Genomic DNA, 15410 nt, shown 5'->3' with positions numbered 1-15410 from the left:
AGTCCTCTACAGACAGACTAGTACTTTGCCTTCAATTTTCTCCCAGCTACAATTTTCAGTTTCTTGATCAGTTTTGAGCAAGAAAAAAATCTCAGCAATTCTTGATATGCATAAGCCTTGAAATAGAATTTCAGCTGGAAATAGAATTTGGATAGAGCCTTTTTTCAGTCATGAACTTTTTTAAATAAAATAAGGGTTTAGATCTGCTTCTGGTGTTGGAAGATAAAAGTGCACTCAAATCAATGACACAGATTGGATTTGACCCCCCACTGTCAAGCCATTTTACTAATAATGTATTGTGAAAACAAAACAAAAAAAAATCGTGGGAGTGAGCAAAGTTGCTTACAGACTCAAACATTAATATTCATCAATATCATTGATATTTATATATGCTTGATATTTCTATTTCATGCTCACACTAGGGCAGAGCTGAGAGAGAATGTACTTTCAGAATATTTAAGTGTACCATATGGGTATAATTGCAACTCAATCAGATAAAGAATATATTCAATCAAGACTGTGGATAATACTAAAGACCTATTCTGGGCATTTTATACTTCATATGGGAAGAGCAAAGTAGCAAAGACATGGGATGCCAGTAGCAAAATGGCATTAGGCAGGTAATACTACTTGAAACAAAACCACTGCTTCTTTATAAAAGGCAACAGACTTACACTTCTTGACTTACAAAACCTGACACTTTCATGCAGCTTTAAGAAGGAGGAGGGGACAGCCCCACAGCTCGCTTTGTTCAGAAAAGGCACTTATACACCCCTGCCTCCCAGAAACACAGCCAGACTAATTTTAATCTGCAGTAAACAGTGACAAAAATACATATTCCAAAAGCAATGGACAGAGAAACAGAAAGTCTGACAGATGTAAGGTTAGATGAAAGCACAGTTTCTTTACCCTCAGTATCAAAGTTGTTTTCTTCTTGTTTTCACTGAACCATTGAGCCTGTTTTGGCCATTAGTAAAATGTCACCCTGAAAATGCAGATTATATGACGCTACTTGTGGTGCCTAGTGTCTTCCCATGCTTTTTCCTTCCCCAATTCCCTAAAATAAAGCACTAAGGAAAAAAAAAAAAAAAAAACCCAACAACGTGCAAGGCTCTCGGACTATCAAGCCAGGAAGAACTATTTTAAGAATTAATTTGTTCCCTGAGAGATCTGTTTAAATTATCCTCCTGTGCCGTCCTAACCAAAGATTAAAGCAGTGAACTTCCAGTGTCTTAAGGAGAAGACGAAAACTGAAGAACTGGAGCGTACAGGCTTCTCCGCCATCCCCCCAGGCATGGGGCTGAGCGCGGGGAGAACGTGGGGCCAAAGAGGATGGAGCTGCTGATCTGCCAGTACGCCAGGAGCCCACAAACCTTTGCCATCCTCAGCTGGAGCTGAGAGATCGCAACCAGACTTTCCCTTATGCCACCACTTTTTAACTATGCCTATCCTGTACAGCTGAGGATATGTCCTCTTTTTCTGTCACCCACTGCTTTTTTGACAGGGAAAGTTTTTACTTCATTCTGTCCTGGTAAGTGTAGTCAGATAGGAATACCCTCTAAAAAACAAGCATGACAAAGAAAATTAAGTCTTTAACTTTCTACCTCTACAGAAACACATAAAGCACCTACCAAGAGAAATAAATTAATCAAGTTCAGACATGGCGAGAGCCCTGCAATTTTCCCCAAAGTCAATGGGAGTTACACCTACTTACAGCTGCTTTTTGCACCCCCCACCACCACTGCTTGCACACGCACAGCCTGAGCACACGCTGTACTCTGAAGTGTCCCTCCAAGAAAATGTCAGACAAAAAAAATCCCTGAAAGTGCATAACAAAGTAAGAAGCTGAAACCTACTTTTGCAATTTTATATCCATCTGCAGAGGGGTTCTTAAAGAGCCTTATCCCCTTCTTCCAACGAGAAGGGGCCTCCGTCCCAACATCCTGCCCCCCACCATGCATGTAAGGAACAAGTTACAGAACAAACCTCTATAGCCTTCAGCAAGAGGTACAGGCTGTTAAAAATAGCACAATTTCATCTTCGCCCCCCCAGCCTCCACACACACCGAGAAAGCAGACCTTGAACCCAGCTACACAGTACTTTCCTCCTGCCACTGACTGGTGACTCAGTTGACAATTTTAGGAATGCACACCAAGAAGATTAAAAAAAAAATAAAATAATAATCATACAAGAAACACAGAGTTATACAATGCAAATCTGTATTTGTTTGAAATTGAGGAAAATAAGCATTACCTGTTCTTGTTGTTGGGCTTGTTTCCCTGATGCATTTTGCTCCTTGGCTGTAGTCATGCTCACCTATTTGTGCCCACTGCAGTGGCAAACAGGATTTTACAGTGTGTGTGTGTGTGTGTGTGTGTGTGTGTAAGCTTGTCTGTGTGTGTTCAGACATACACGCGCGCACACACACACACAAAGACTAAAGGGATAAGGATGAGTAACTAGTCCATCACTTAATCACCAGCTGAGAAATTTCCCACCCCCACGAAAAGAAATAAATAAAAATGCAATGTAAAAAAGCACTAGTCTAGCTGTCTTCCCCCTTGAGCCTCTAAAATAAAAGCAGAAGCAGGAGCAGAGAGAAGGATGCTGTGGGGGCTTCTTCAATTAGCAACAGCCTCTGCAATCGTCACAGAAACAATGATAACTGCTTGGCAACCAGCAACTGGCAGCTCGGAGCCGGGAGGCAGCGATGTGGTCCTCGCTCCCCACCTCCCCGGCGGCAGCCCGCGCCTTGCGCATGCACCCGCCGCCTGGAGCACAATGTGCCGCTCGCTGGCGATGTGCAGAGCCGGGGATCAGCACTCAGCTCCCCGCCGCAGCCAGGCGAGAGGGGCCGCGGGCACCCGCCGCTCAGCAATGAATTCCCTCATTCCCCACGATGCCGGCGCCGGGAGGCCCGCAGATGCGGAGGGTCTGGCAGACGCGCTCTCGTCTTCGCCCAACTCGTGGAGGTTTCAGTGCCCCGGCAGTCCCTGGCTGCGAAGGAGATGTGTGCCAAGGGCAGCCTCTGCCCCGCCGCCAGGGCAGCTGTGCAGGATGCAGGGTGCGCGCCCAGGGAAGCAGGTTCCCACCGATGGGACGCAGACAGCACCAATGCTCCCCAGGCAGCTGCTTGCCTCAATGGCATGTTCACCAGGACGAAACATGCCCCCAGCCTCCCCCAGCCCTCTCCGTGTCCCTGATGCGACAGGGGCCACTTTGCATTGCTGATACCGTGGCTGCCTCCTGTGCACTTGCCGCTGCCATGTAGGTCACGTTGCAGGGTGACACACCGGCACGCGCTGCCTGCGCCACTCCACGCTGCCGAGCTCGCTCCCTGCAGACTCCCTGCCATAACAGAGATCTCTCCAACACGGCAGAGCAGTCAAACAAGCCTTCCTTGCCTGCTCGCCCACCTTGCTGTCAGCATGGGGTGACATGGGCTGTGCCTGAGCATGAGGCGTAAAGCAAGCACCACTCTCCGGTAACCCTCAGGGGACCTTACATAGTTGGACAAAACTTGGAGCAGTGTGAAGGTTGTTCAATATTTGCTTGGGACTGATGCAAGCTCTAGCTCACCTCAACATCAGGCAACATCAAACTGCCATGTTGCTGCTTTTCCCCTCCTCACCTCTTTCCCAGCACACCCAACATACTGGGCTGGATTGAGCCCATAGCTCACTTCTGTGCTGTAGCACTCTGTAAAGACAAATGTTTGCTCACTCACGTGATGCTGGGGTCTCTGCTGAGTCTGCAGATAACCAGCTAAGGAAAGGGAACATCAGAGTATTTATCTGACAAGGAAGTGATTATGCCCCATTTGATGCTCAATTTGACAGCACAGATTTATTATACAAGGTCATATTCACCAGGAACACAACTTTGCTAGAGGCAACATCTCCTTACACCTGGGATAAAGTTGATCCTTGGTTCAGGGACAGATCAACTGCAGGCCAAGTTTTCCTAGAGATTATCTACTAGCCACCACTCAGACCTGCTAAGAATTTCTGCATTTTCATCACTACATATCACATCAGTTCATAGAAGCTACGACATAAAAGATTTGCAACATGGAATTGTGCTGGTAGGAAACTGGACAACCTTGCCTGGTCCCAGGCATCAGGATCCAGGCAACAGCTCATTAAAAAAAAAAGTGAGTAGCACCTCTCTAACAAGAAACAATAATTTACATTTAAATCTAACAGTCTGTGTCAACCTCTTGCTGGGTTATACTATAACACAGTCCAAGCTCACATTGCAATTTCATCTCTTTAGTCCCAATAGTTTTAGTCACAATATTTTGTATATGTTTATAGTGAGGTTATTCTTGCTCATACATTTTTCCCTAGACATCAGAACAGAATGTCTTTCAAGGTCTTTTATAAGTGGATCAGTCTGAATTTTCCAACTGGCTTGGTCTATTTTTCTACCGGTTGTGGGTAGTAATGAAGGCTTGCTTTACTCCACATTTTTGCTATTTTTCTTTCCAAGAGGAATTAAAATGAAACAAAACTGTATTTTGGGGGTTTTTTACTTCTTTACAGTGTATTCTGGAAATTTCTGCAAAGCAGATCCCTTTCAAAACATAGACCATTCACTGTGTCCCCAACCCCTCAGTAGTTACAGTGGCGATCACTGAACTTAACTGCACTCCTATTGAAAATAAATATATTTGCACCTGTCTTTTTACCTTTGCATGTCCTCCCCATGTGTATTCAGTTCTTTCACAGTTAACAATTTAGGAGACACAGTTTTCACTAGTTTTCTGGAAACGGCCACTCTTCCTTACAATGTAGATTTTTTCCACTAAGCTTGTTGTTGGACACGTAAGAAGTTAATTGTGCTAATTAGTCCAGCAGTTAGCTATGCAAATGCATACGGCTTAGCCTCATTACATAGGTGCATTACGATACTGACTATTCTTGCTGCACCTCCCAATGTTTTGGCACAGCTACCCCGGTGTTATTGAAGTGATTTGGTCTCTCTGCCTGGTGGTACCTCTCCGTCACCCCTGACCTGTGCAAGTAGTTTCATCCCCTCAGAATGCCACGAGCTGCAGCTCACTGACAGGAGGAACATGGAAGCAGGGGACAGCCATGTCTTCCAGCTCTCTGCCACCATCCTTCCTTGATCAAAGGGGTTCAGAGGTTGCCAAACATCTCCTGGGGAGATGCTAGAGGAGGAAGCAGTGGCCATTGCCATTCAGAAATACTCATTACTAACAGGCATAGAATAGTCTGCTCACATATTAGCAGGGCTGAGGCCACCCACCGTGACCCATGTGCTATGTTAGGGTACCAACTTTATTGCTTGGCTGAGTCATCACTTATGAAAGATTAATACATCCCTACCACAGGACAAGAATCAGTATCTGCCAACCACAGCAGCTGCCCAGGCAGAAGGATTTATACACAGTCCCATTTAGGGCATTGCAGGAGACACTGACAGATAAGGACCATGGGAATACAACCTTCCTATCCATCACACCCCACAGCGTCCCAGATGATCACAGGGATACAGGCAGCACATTGTTCCTCCCTGCCAGGTTTGAAGATGCATCAGGCTGTTCCATCCCCTACCACCCATCATTTGCAAGAGGTTTGTCTCCATTGGCTGCCTGGGCTATGTGCAGCGTCTATCTCCAGGCTTGCTCCCTGCCACACAGGCTGCACTCCCAACATGAGCATGCTCCATTAATCCATGTAGTCCAAACTGTGCCACCACTGAGACAGCTTAGGAGCACCACTGTGACCACAGACAGCTCTCCCTGTTAACCAAGATGCATGTTAAAAATGACAACTACAACCACATGAATGGCATCCCCACACTTGACAGCAATTAGCTCCTCCAGCACCATGGCAGGACAGACAGCCATTTACCTCCCATCAGGAGAGGAACCAGTGACAGGTGAAAGGAACTGTTCCCAGCTTCTCAACTCATCTTCACTCAGAGTGCTTGTTTCAACAAAATCATGCAGCGCTGCAGTAAGACAGATAATTTTTAATTACCTTGTAACAAATTAGTCACACATGTCTTACAGCCTTTCCTGTTAGAAGGGAAGAGCTTCATTCTCTTGGGACTGGCAGGAACAGGACTGTGGTCTGGGTTCATTCTCAAAACACTCTCTGGAGTTCTTGGAGACCATCTCTACCACCACCACAAAGCTCCCTCATGATCAAAGACTGCTGCAGGCCTTGCATGTTGCAAATGGAAAATAATGCCGCAATGGCTCTGGAAGACAAGGTGGACTAAAACCTTAAGAAGTCATTGCCATGAAAACCTACGAACTCTTAGGAGCTAAAGCACAATAACTGTTGTTTATGACCACACATTACAGCAGCGCATGTAGGGAAAGAAGCAGTTTGCTATTACTCCCAAACATTTTTAAGCAGATCGGTTTACTAAGACCATGCTTGATTCCACCCCTCCATGTAGGTAGAGGTCTCTTCTGCCTGTGGATGCAGAGCAGCCCCTTCATGGGAAGAAGCAGTGGCCTCTCAGGAGTCAGTGCAGAGCATTGCCATCTCCCGCATGTTACAGAGACCAGATCCAAGAGCAGCCAGTGCTCACAGGGAGCCCCACAGCTGCACATGTCTGTTCAAGGGAGTATAGACTAAGCAAGGGCAGTAATAAGCCTGCAGCAGCAAAGGGTATAGCTATTGGATGCAGAACCCTTCTGCTTCTTTTAAACCTGGGGTTCTGGCTGTACCACACTGGACTATTTATTCCCCCTTCATTACCACATCAAGGAAGTTGAAGCCAGTGGGCAGAGTGGGTAAAAATGAATTCTACTTGATTAACTATACCTTTGCACAGTCTGCTAATGTTCTCCCCTGTCCAGATAAAGACCAAATCCCATGGAGAGATACGTATCTGAAATTTTTAGTGGGTCTAAACCATTAGTACCTGGGGTGCGGTAATGTGCTACCTCCAGCAGAACACCACCACACCATCTGCTTTTGTACAGCCAGTCCCTCTGAGTTTCACACTCACTACCAGTTCCCATTGGTGTGGCTGGTTTACTGTCAGTTCAGGAAGGACACATGGCCCAGGAGAGCACATACTCTAGCAAGCTATGACAATGGAAAAACCTACTCACAGGTAGGTTACAAAGGAGAAGTCCTAAGGGCTACAGTTTTTTAGAATACAGTGTTATGGAGGTAGTAGATGTTAGTAAAATAACTCAGGAAGAGAGACAGTCTGCCAGCACAGACCAGACATCCGCTGTAAGCAAGGTGAGATGAGCCTGTAAAAATGTTGTAGTCATGGATTTTAGCATTCAGTCATTTGAAAGGTGACTGATGGAGCTTGGATCAAAACAGGCCCACAGGATGCAAATGCTCAGTATGCATCAGTGCTGCTTTCCAGGGGGGGAGACAGCAAGGTGGGGACACAAGACTGACAGCTCCTGCAGCAACTATCTGAGATGAAGGTCTACCTGACTCATGCTCTTCTAAGACCAGTGGCATAGTCCCCAAAAGATAAATCTATTTAATCTCTAAATCTGATTTAATACATTTGCAGCTGCCCTACTGCCCCACCATTCCAGCTTTCCTAGAAAATTTCGAAGAGGAACAAGAGGGAAGGGTCTGTACAAAGCAGGTTGTGCATGGCATCATCATGGTCCTGCAGATGTGCCAAGGCATGCTGGTGACCAATTCACTCTCCTCAGTGCCAGTGCCAACTTTTCATACACACAAAAAGCAATGGCACAGCCTCTCTTCATTCTGCAGCTGTATGGCCCAGATGCAGTAAGTCAGAGGGATCTGTGCTCCTCCACTGTAGATCCTTCTGGAGATTAAGCACTCCCCATATAGGGAATGCCAGAGCAGAACAGAAAGATGTAAAAACATGAGGGCTGCATGGTTAAAAACTCTCTTTAGAGGAGTTTATGCTTTTAGATGCTGCAAAAGCAGCCAGACATCCTGGCTGTTCATTCTGGAGATCTCTGTTCTGTGCTCATCTGAATAAGCTTTGGAGAGGGAGAATTTAATTCTGTTTTGTTCTGAAAGCACAGTTTGTGCCCTGCCCCTCTCCAAGAATGTGACAACAGTAATATCACATTATTGCACAGCAATGTCCCCAGTCAGAATTGGGAATTGGAAGCACTTAGATGGTAGATCAGCTGACATCAGCCCTAGTCCTACAAAGGCTGCAGAGCATCTCTACTGCTTACACACCATCCCCAGCACTGCTTCTCAACCTTGTTACTATTAGAAGACCACAAAAACATTTAATCTTGTTCCAGATGAATCCCTGTCTTCAGCAAGACTTCTCAGTTTGTCAAAGGGCATCCCCAAAATAATTTTATTATAAATGGGGAAAAAGCTTTGGCCTTTAAGGATATGTACTAATCTTGCACCAGCCCTGCTACTGTCGCCCCTCTCTGGTTGTCTCCAACATGTTGGTTCTGCCAAAGGTTAGTCACGGGGGAGTCTCTATGTCCAGACAAATTTTCAGAGGCTCCACTGGGGACCTCTGCGGCTTGGCGATCCACTCGGATGATTTTCCAGATCAAAGGTTCTGTGTACATGCTAGAGGCAATAATAGATTATGAATACAGTTACAGATAAAAATGTATCGCATTTCTACTGCCCATGACCGAGATCATTAAGAAAGCAATTTGGTGTGGTATTTTCATTTAACAGATCAAATCCAGTTTATTTAGCCAATGCCATTAATTAGTTATTTGCATGAATATCTGTTCCTACAGGGGATACACTTCAAAATGTTTCTACAAGCTTGAGAACTCCTGCTATTTGAGACAGCAGATACATGCAGCAGAGGACACAGAGACAATGGGCAGTGCAAGAACGACTTGTGGCAAGAACGACTTGTGGCTCTGTATAACAGTCCCGTATTTGCACATTACCAAAACTTTGCTAAGTTGCTTTTTTTAAAAAAAAACTTGATAAGGTGGTTTAAAGTGATTATAATAGTTTTATCTTAAGCACTGTATTCTACTGCTTCCCATTTCTTGCTGCTGCTTCAAGTTCCAGGACTCCACAGTTCATCATAAACAAATAACACAACAGGAGGATGCAAACTGTGAAGGAGTCTGCTTGCTCATGCGCAGCTAGATCTATTTTGCATAGCACTTTCCTGCGTAAATTGGAGCGTGACTCTGGGGACACAGCAGGTACTTGTGCCCTTCCCGCTTCTGGATTATGTTTCCACTTTGATTTGCTCACCCTAAAGATCAAGTGTGTGTACTGACAGTCAGACTTCCCTATTTAAGTGGATTATATTTTTCAGAAACATTACTTTTGATCCACTGTGGGGTTATTTTTTGAGTCAGCATATATATTTTAATACATCATTCCAGCCTCAAAGGCACATGATTAGCAGTGCCATAGTTGTTTGGCACTGTGTTACCCCTGCAAGGAATACGGACCATACCACTGGCTTTTTTCTTTCTCTCTGCCTGTTCCTGCTGGTGTGACCTTGGCAGCTGTAACGCAACAGATGCCTCTTTCTCACTTGTTTATCTGTGTGAGAGAGACTTCTGAGGCCCCAACTTCAGTGCCAGCTGTGAATCATCTCCAAATTGGTTTTTCAAAGTTTGCCTCCTCACAGTCTGGCTTAGTATTTCTGCTCCCCGCGATCTTAGGGATCAATCTTCACTGACATTTCTCTCCCCTCCTCTGGTTATTTCTGGGTAGCAGCTGAATCCCTTCCTCATTGATTCAGTATGGGCTCTTTTTGACTGTTGTTTTAGGAGTGGAAGGATTTATTTCTTACTTCCCTACTTTTTTATCTCTTTATTTAAACATAAGTTTTACAGAATGGCCACAATATATATTTTGTAACTCAAATATCCAGGTCAGAAAATATAAAAGAGACCACCAGTGATGAGAAAAAGTGAGATAACAAAATAACCCCCCCAAATTACTGTCAAACAGAGAAAACCCATCTTCAAAACAGCTGCAAACATATTAGGCTATTTAGCAGCCTACCGCTTTGGAAAGGGAGAGCCTGATCTTCATTTTTAGCTGTAACAGTGATTTATAGGATGAATAAATGATCTGCATATAAGATGATGACTGGTTTAAATGTAAATGTTGTGAAAGACTTCTTATGTAAGCACATACAATTGCCTGAGAGATCTTCATACATAAAAGCCACAGCTGGAGCAAGTGGCTTTTTAAGCATTTGTTTTATGAAGTACACTTTTCATTGCAATGGTTGTTATTTTTCATTTACTTTTATATCAGCTTTAACCAAAAAAAAAGAAAAAGAATACTTGAACTTACAGCACGATCTGTACATTTTCAATAGTGAGGATATGTAAAATACTGACACTGTTCAAGCAGATAGATGCACATAACATACCTCTTAAAGATGTCATATTTAGTTGGAAATTATACCACAACAACTGATGACGTCTCACAAGTGATGCAGGCATAAGGACCAAATGTCCTCAGTTTCCGAATGTAAAACCTGACAGGTGGCTGAATTGGATGGCCCATCGAACACCATGGTAGCCTCATGATAACTTCTCACAAACGTTCCTGAGCAACACCAAGAGGGGCAAAGGTGTCAGCTCTGGCACCTGCACTAGTGTTTTCACTGGTGTTTACCGCCTCCCCAAAATGCTCACGGGAGCTGGATGGCTTGTGGTGGTCACTGCCCTCAATTACTGGTGGGGACTGTGATGGCTGTGACTGTTTGTATACTAGTGTGGTTTTTCTCAAGTGTTTCTAGATCTCTTGGGATTAAACCTGTTATGGTAAACATATGTTGCTGCATTCCTACTGGCTCTATGGGAGAGAAGCTTTTCCACCACCCCAAAATTGCCTTTTCAAGAGTCTGAACAATGAAGACACTGCAGACACTTAGTCTCATCTAAAAGAGGCATAAAGGGATCCAAGGCCCTTCCTGTCTGCTTCACATCTTTATTTCTGGAGAAGGCAAACCCACAATATTTTCTGATTCTTGTACACAAGTCTTTGAAGGTGTAAGGAAGAGGCAGAAAACAACACTTGGGCATAACTCCACTGGGTGGATGAAACAAACGGTGCACAGATTCATGTCATTTCACTCAATTTCCCCCTCTGTGCCACTGTAGGCCCCTAGCGTTCACCCCTCTGGATTGCAGGTCTGGCACAGTACATGTACTAAAGCAGAGAACAGCTAAAACTTCTTATCAGTATTTTGAATGCCCTCTAATGGAAATGCTATTTATGGAAAATGGGCCAATTGGAAAAGCCTACCCAGCATCCCTAACACAGAGGTAAAGAGAAAGGGGATAATCAGAGTTGACTTATTACTAGTACAACTTTAACAGTCCACTTTCCTTGTGATGAAGCAAACAGAAACCAGAACAATGCCTTGCTCTAATTTTAAAAAATTGACCAGCAGTTTTGATGTGCCACTTGGAGCACCTTGAGAGGTTTTGTTTTCAGCAGATGAGAGGTGCTTTTTGAAAGAGTGCTAGCACTGTCTTTGGTTTAGCTGCCTCAGTGAGGTACTCTTCAATTCTGAGAATACTGCACCAAACCAGATTCCCAACTCACCTGGAGCCAGATGACACAGTAAAGAAAGTGGAAATCTTGCTGTATGATATGCAAACACATAAAATACATAACTGCCTGAATAAAAACTTAAATAGCATAAGTAATTCAAGTAATGTAGCGGCCAAGTCCTGTACCCACCCATTTATTTGACCTGCTTGTAACACAAGAGAATTGGTGCAGAAGGGATGCATAAAATTTATATATCCTATACATCTTACTGAGATCTGGAGAACAGTAGGGCTCTGGGCACAGCATAAGACCTCTAAAAGGAAATAAGACATCCTTTACTTAGCATTGATAATGTTCATTAATTACAGAGACATAACAAGTATTCAACAATGCCACCTCAGGCACTCAGGCAGAGCTGGAGCAAGGGCAGCTTGCACAGCGCCTGGTGTGCTGCAAACAGAGCAGGTATGAAACCCCTCACATCTCTACTTGAAATGACAAAGAGTGCCTCAACTTTGCCCCCACCTGTCCATACTGGAAGCAAGAACAAGGTTTTAAAAGGCTGCGACTGTCAGTGGCACATGAGCAGCAGCAGCAGAGGTGGGATGTCCAAAACATACAGGGAGCATAAAAAGTCTCTTACCAGGGTCAAGACTACTCGCTGTGCCTTCCCATCTGAAATGTTTGTTCCTCTGAGGTCTAACAGCCAGGCAGAGGAAGGGTGAAGCAGTAAGAGTAAGTGGTAGTGATCTGGGTACATGTAATTGCTCTGGATGTCTAAGTGCTGCCATAGGGTCTCAGTAGTGGTAAGCAGTATTCATTAAAGGACTGAGGACTTCTGCTTAACACACAGTGACTCAACATGACTTTGAGATTGTCCCACTACAGTTTGCAGGGCTTCACTATTTTTTGTGAATATGAATAAAATACATTACAGCCTTCCCAAAACATTACAGATACTTAGTGTGATGTAGCTAATCATACCTTCCCATACACAACTCAAATCAAAAAATGCATCCTTTCTATAGCACTCACCAGGTGAGTTTGTCTCCAGTAACATAGTTTTCACCATATTATTGTTTGATATGGTATCTGTGACCTTTCCATTTTACCATATTCTGAAGACAGCATAGAAGAAATAATGACATAAACATTTCAAAGTAGCCTACAGCTGCATAAATGAGCATGTCTCTGAATTATTCCATACAAAAAAAAAAAATAATCTGTGATTTCCTTTAGTTTAGAAAACAGCACAAGGATTGGAATTTGAGATATCTGGAGACTAATGGAAAGTTCCATAACACCGCTAGGCAACCCCTACAAATCCTAGGAGCTAAAAAAATGCTATGCAAGAATGTGTATTTTTCCCCCTGAACGCATATCCCTTTGGAAACCATGCAACTATGAAATTTGAGCTTGAGTGTGATAAAGTGTACCAGACAGAACCATATGCTTGTCACAAATAACTAATGCTTGTCTCATTCACATACCCCTCAAACTGTATGTAATTACACATATGTAATATGCCCATCATATATATACATGTACAACATCAGATCCCATGTACATCACAGATACAAGTGGCACATGTGATTGCCTACATATGCTGTAGCACAACATCAATGTCCACAAAGAGACAAAAGCTAAGCCCACTCCTGCTTCCAGCTGTCAGTCAAGCCTTCTGTTACCCCACCCTATGGCCTAGTTACAAGAAGAGATGCAGAAGGACTTAAAACCCATCGGCTAAATGTCAGCAGTAGGAGGCAGTAGCAGATCAATACCGTGTGCTTGGATCAGGCTTTGCTGTAAACAGTGTATTCTGAAAGCCCTGGGTCATTGCCCAGCTCTGCCTGTGAAATATCTGCAACCGCAATGTGTTGCATTTGGAAAGCTTACAAAGTCTCACCTTCATACCTGAACTCACACTGGAAAAAAGTTACAACACCCATCACTGCATGCTCTGTTAGCAAATCAGACCTTTTAAAACAAGAAGGGGCAGATTTCAGCACACTCAAGAATATTATCAGCCTTTTATTGCAAATATCACCCAAAGACAGTCTTTTGAACATTTTTACCAGGGATAATAAGGCAGGTTAGGGCTTATATTTATTCATGGAATCAGCAGTCTTCTCATTTCTACTGTTCTATAGATCAAGACTTCTGCTGGTGCGGGAAGTGGCTGCAGAATGGGACATTTAGAGGCTTAAGCTGCAAGAGCTTGGAATAGCAGATATAGAAGTTGTCCAGTGGAAAAAAAAAATTAAAATCAATTCCATCTGCCCTATAAAGCAATCCAGAGCACTGAATAGTTGGTTAACTACTTTTCACCTTGTGTTGTAGTTTGGTGACATCAGAACAAGCAACAGCTACTCTGAAAGGATTAATATGAGGAGAAAGCATAATAGATTGATGGGAAAAGTATACACATTCATGCTTGCCAGTAAGTCTGAGCTCAGCATGAAAGGGAAACTATGGTACAAAGCTTTAACGGACAGGATTCTTCAGCAGTACTTCACCTGATTGCTTTGTCCCTTCCAGTCATCAAAGAAAAGTCAAAGTAAATGGAAAAATTATAACCAACAGATCAGGCTTTTAATTACATCCAGAAATGAAGTCAAGAAACAAGCTTTCTGAAACAGACTAATCTATTTTCAACATTTTTTTCCCCTTCATAGATGCCAGAGACAGGCTGCATGCGATTAAAAGTTACAAAAATAGCAGAATAGTCAGTTATAGTCTTGAATGGATGCTTTCATTTTGGTATTTTATTCAAATTGATTTCACTTCAGATAGTATTGGCAGCAGAATGACATACACCTGATTCAATAGTTCATCTTACCAGTTAGGTACTAGCCTTAGATTGTTGGTTTACCTACATGGTAGTTGTAGAAGGCAAATAAATATTCATTTGTAGTCCATCCAGCATTACATTTTAATTCTTTCTTATCAACTGGTTCATTAGGATGGCATGAATTGTAATAAAAATGAACTCTTTTGTATCTCATTGCTAAATAAACTCTGCAGTACAACTCTGCAGTTTTCTTTGGTACAGATATATTCCTTAGCAACACAGTTAGAAGACTCAAGCAGTTCCTTACAGAAACGTTTTTTAAAGATTTAATTTTCTCCCCAATAAGAGTATGGCATGTTAACAGAAGTTAACATTAACACAGATGGTAGAATAAACCCTTAGAATAGATGTAGACCTTTGCTGAAGGAGTAGAGCCCACACTGTGTTGTGGAGCATGGTACCTGAACGCCACTTCACTTTGACTTCCTTTCCATGAAGAAAAAGGGGTAGTTAATCTACCTGGGATGAATCCTTTTCCAGGAGACAGAAACTTAAGTATATTCATCAGATTTTGCACTGTAAATGAGGTTTAAATTTCTATAATCAAAGATACCTGATTGCTTTAAAAGGCTGATAGAGCTTCCATCCTGGCAAAATCCTATGCATCTTCTTCTCCCAGGCACTAAAGCTCCTTGACATTACTCTGGCTCTGTAAAGTGGCTATAAGTGGCTTTAAGTGCAATGCACATCAATTTTAAAGCCTCCTTACACAGTCAGAGAAGTGCAATGCAGACACAGTATAAATGAAAATACATTTTTGTGTGCTGAAGTCAAAACCAAAAAGCATCTATTCATAAAATAGCCCTGTGGTATAGTTGCATGCAATCAATATAGTCAACATATTAGAAATTCATTGTAATGAAACTAAATGAAAAATAAACTTATTTCTTTTTAAATTATTCGTGTTACAGCAGCACCCGGGAGCTGCACTGCCCAGGGTTCCCTGTGCTTTGGGCTAGAGATGTTTCCAACAGAACAACAGACCCTGCTGAAAATAACTTACAGTCCAAGAAGAATATTCTGCCTGCCATCTGCCCAGCACGCTGCTGCCTGTTCCTACAGAGACGATTTTTACTATTAGTGAGTTTCTCTGT

General features: G+C 43.2%; 1 protein-coding gene across 5 annotated transcripts in view; it reads right to left on the bottom strand.

Annotated features, from left to right (window-relative positions):
- The window catches only part of DPP6 (dipeptidyl peptidase like 6), a 565289-nt gene that overhangs the window by 259814 nt on the left and 290065 nt on the right, over window positions 1-15410 (bottom strand). Inside the window, exon 1 of one of the 5 annotated variants that reach the window (XM_074831433.1) lies at window positions 2254-2923. The exons of the other annotated variants lie outside the window; for them this stretch is intronic. Within the exon in view, the coding sequence (XP_074687534.1) occupies window positions 2254-2310 (57 nt within the window). The 5' untranslated portion in view covers window positions 2311-2923. Of the gene's footprint in view, window positions 1-2253; window positions 2924-15410 lie in introns of those variants that run through there. 5 annotated transcript variants of the gene reach the window in all.

This window comes from Strix aluco, chromosome 1, assembly GCF_031877795.1.
Source record: "Strix aluco isolate bStrAlu1 chromosome 1, bStrAlu1.hap1, whole genome shotgun sequence".
Classification (NCBI taxonomy): domain Eukaryota; kingdom Metazoa; phylum Chordata; class Aves; order Strigiformes; family Strigidae; genus Strix; species Strix aluco.
Note: the sequence above shows the minus strand (reverse complement) of the source record. Positions and strands in the feature narration are given on the sequence as shown.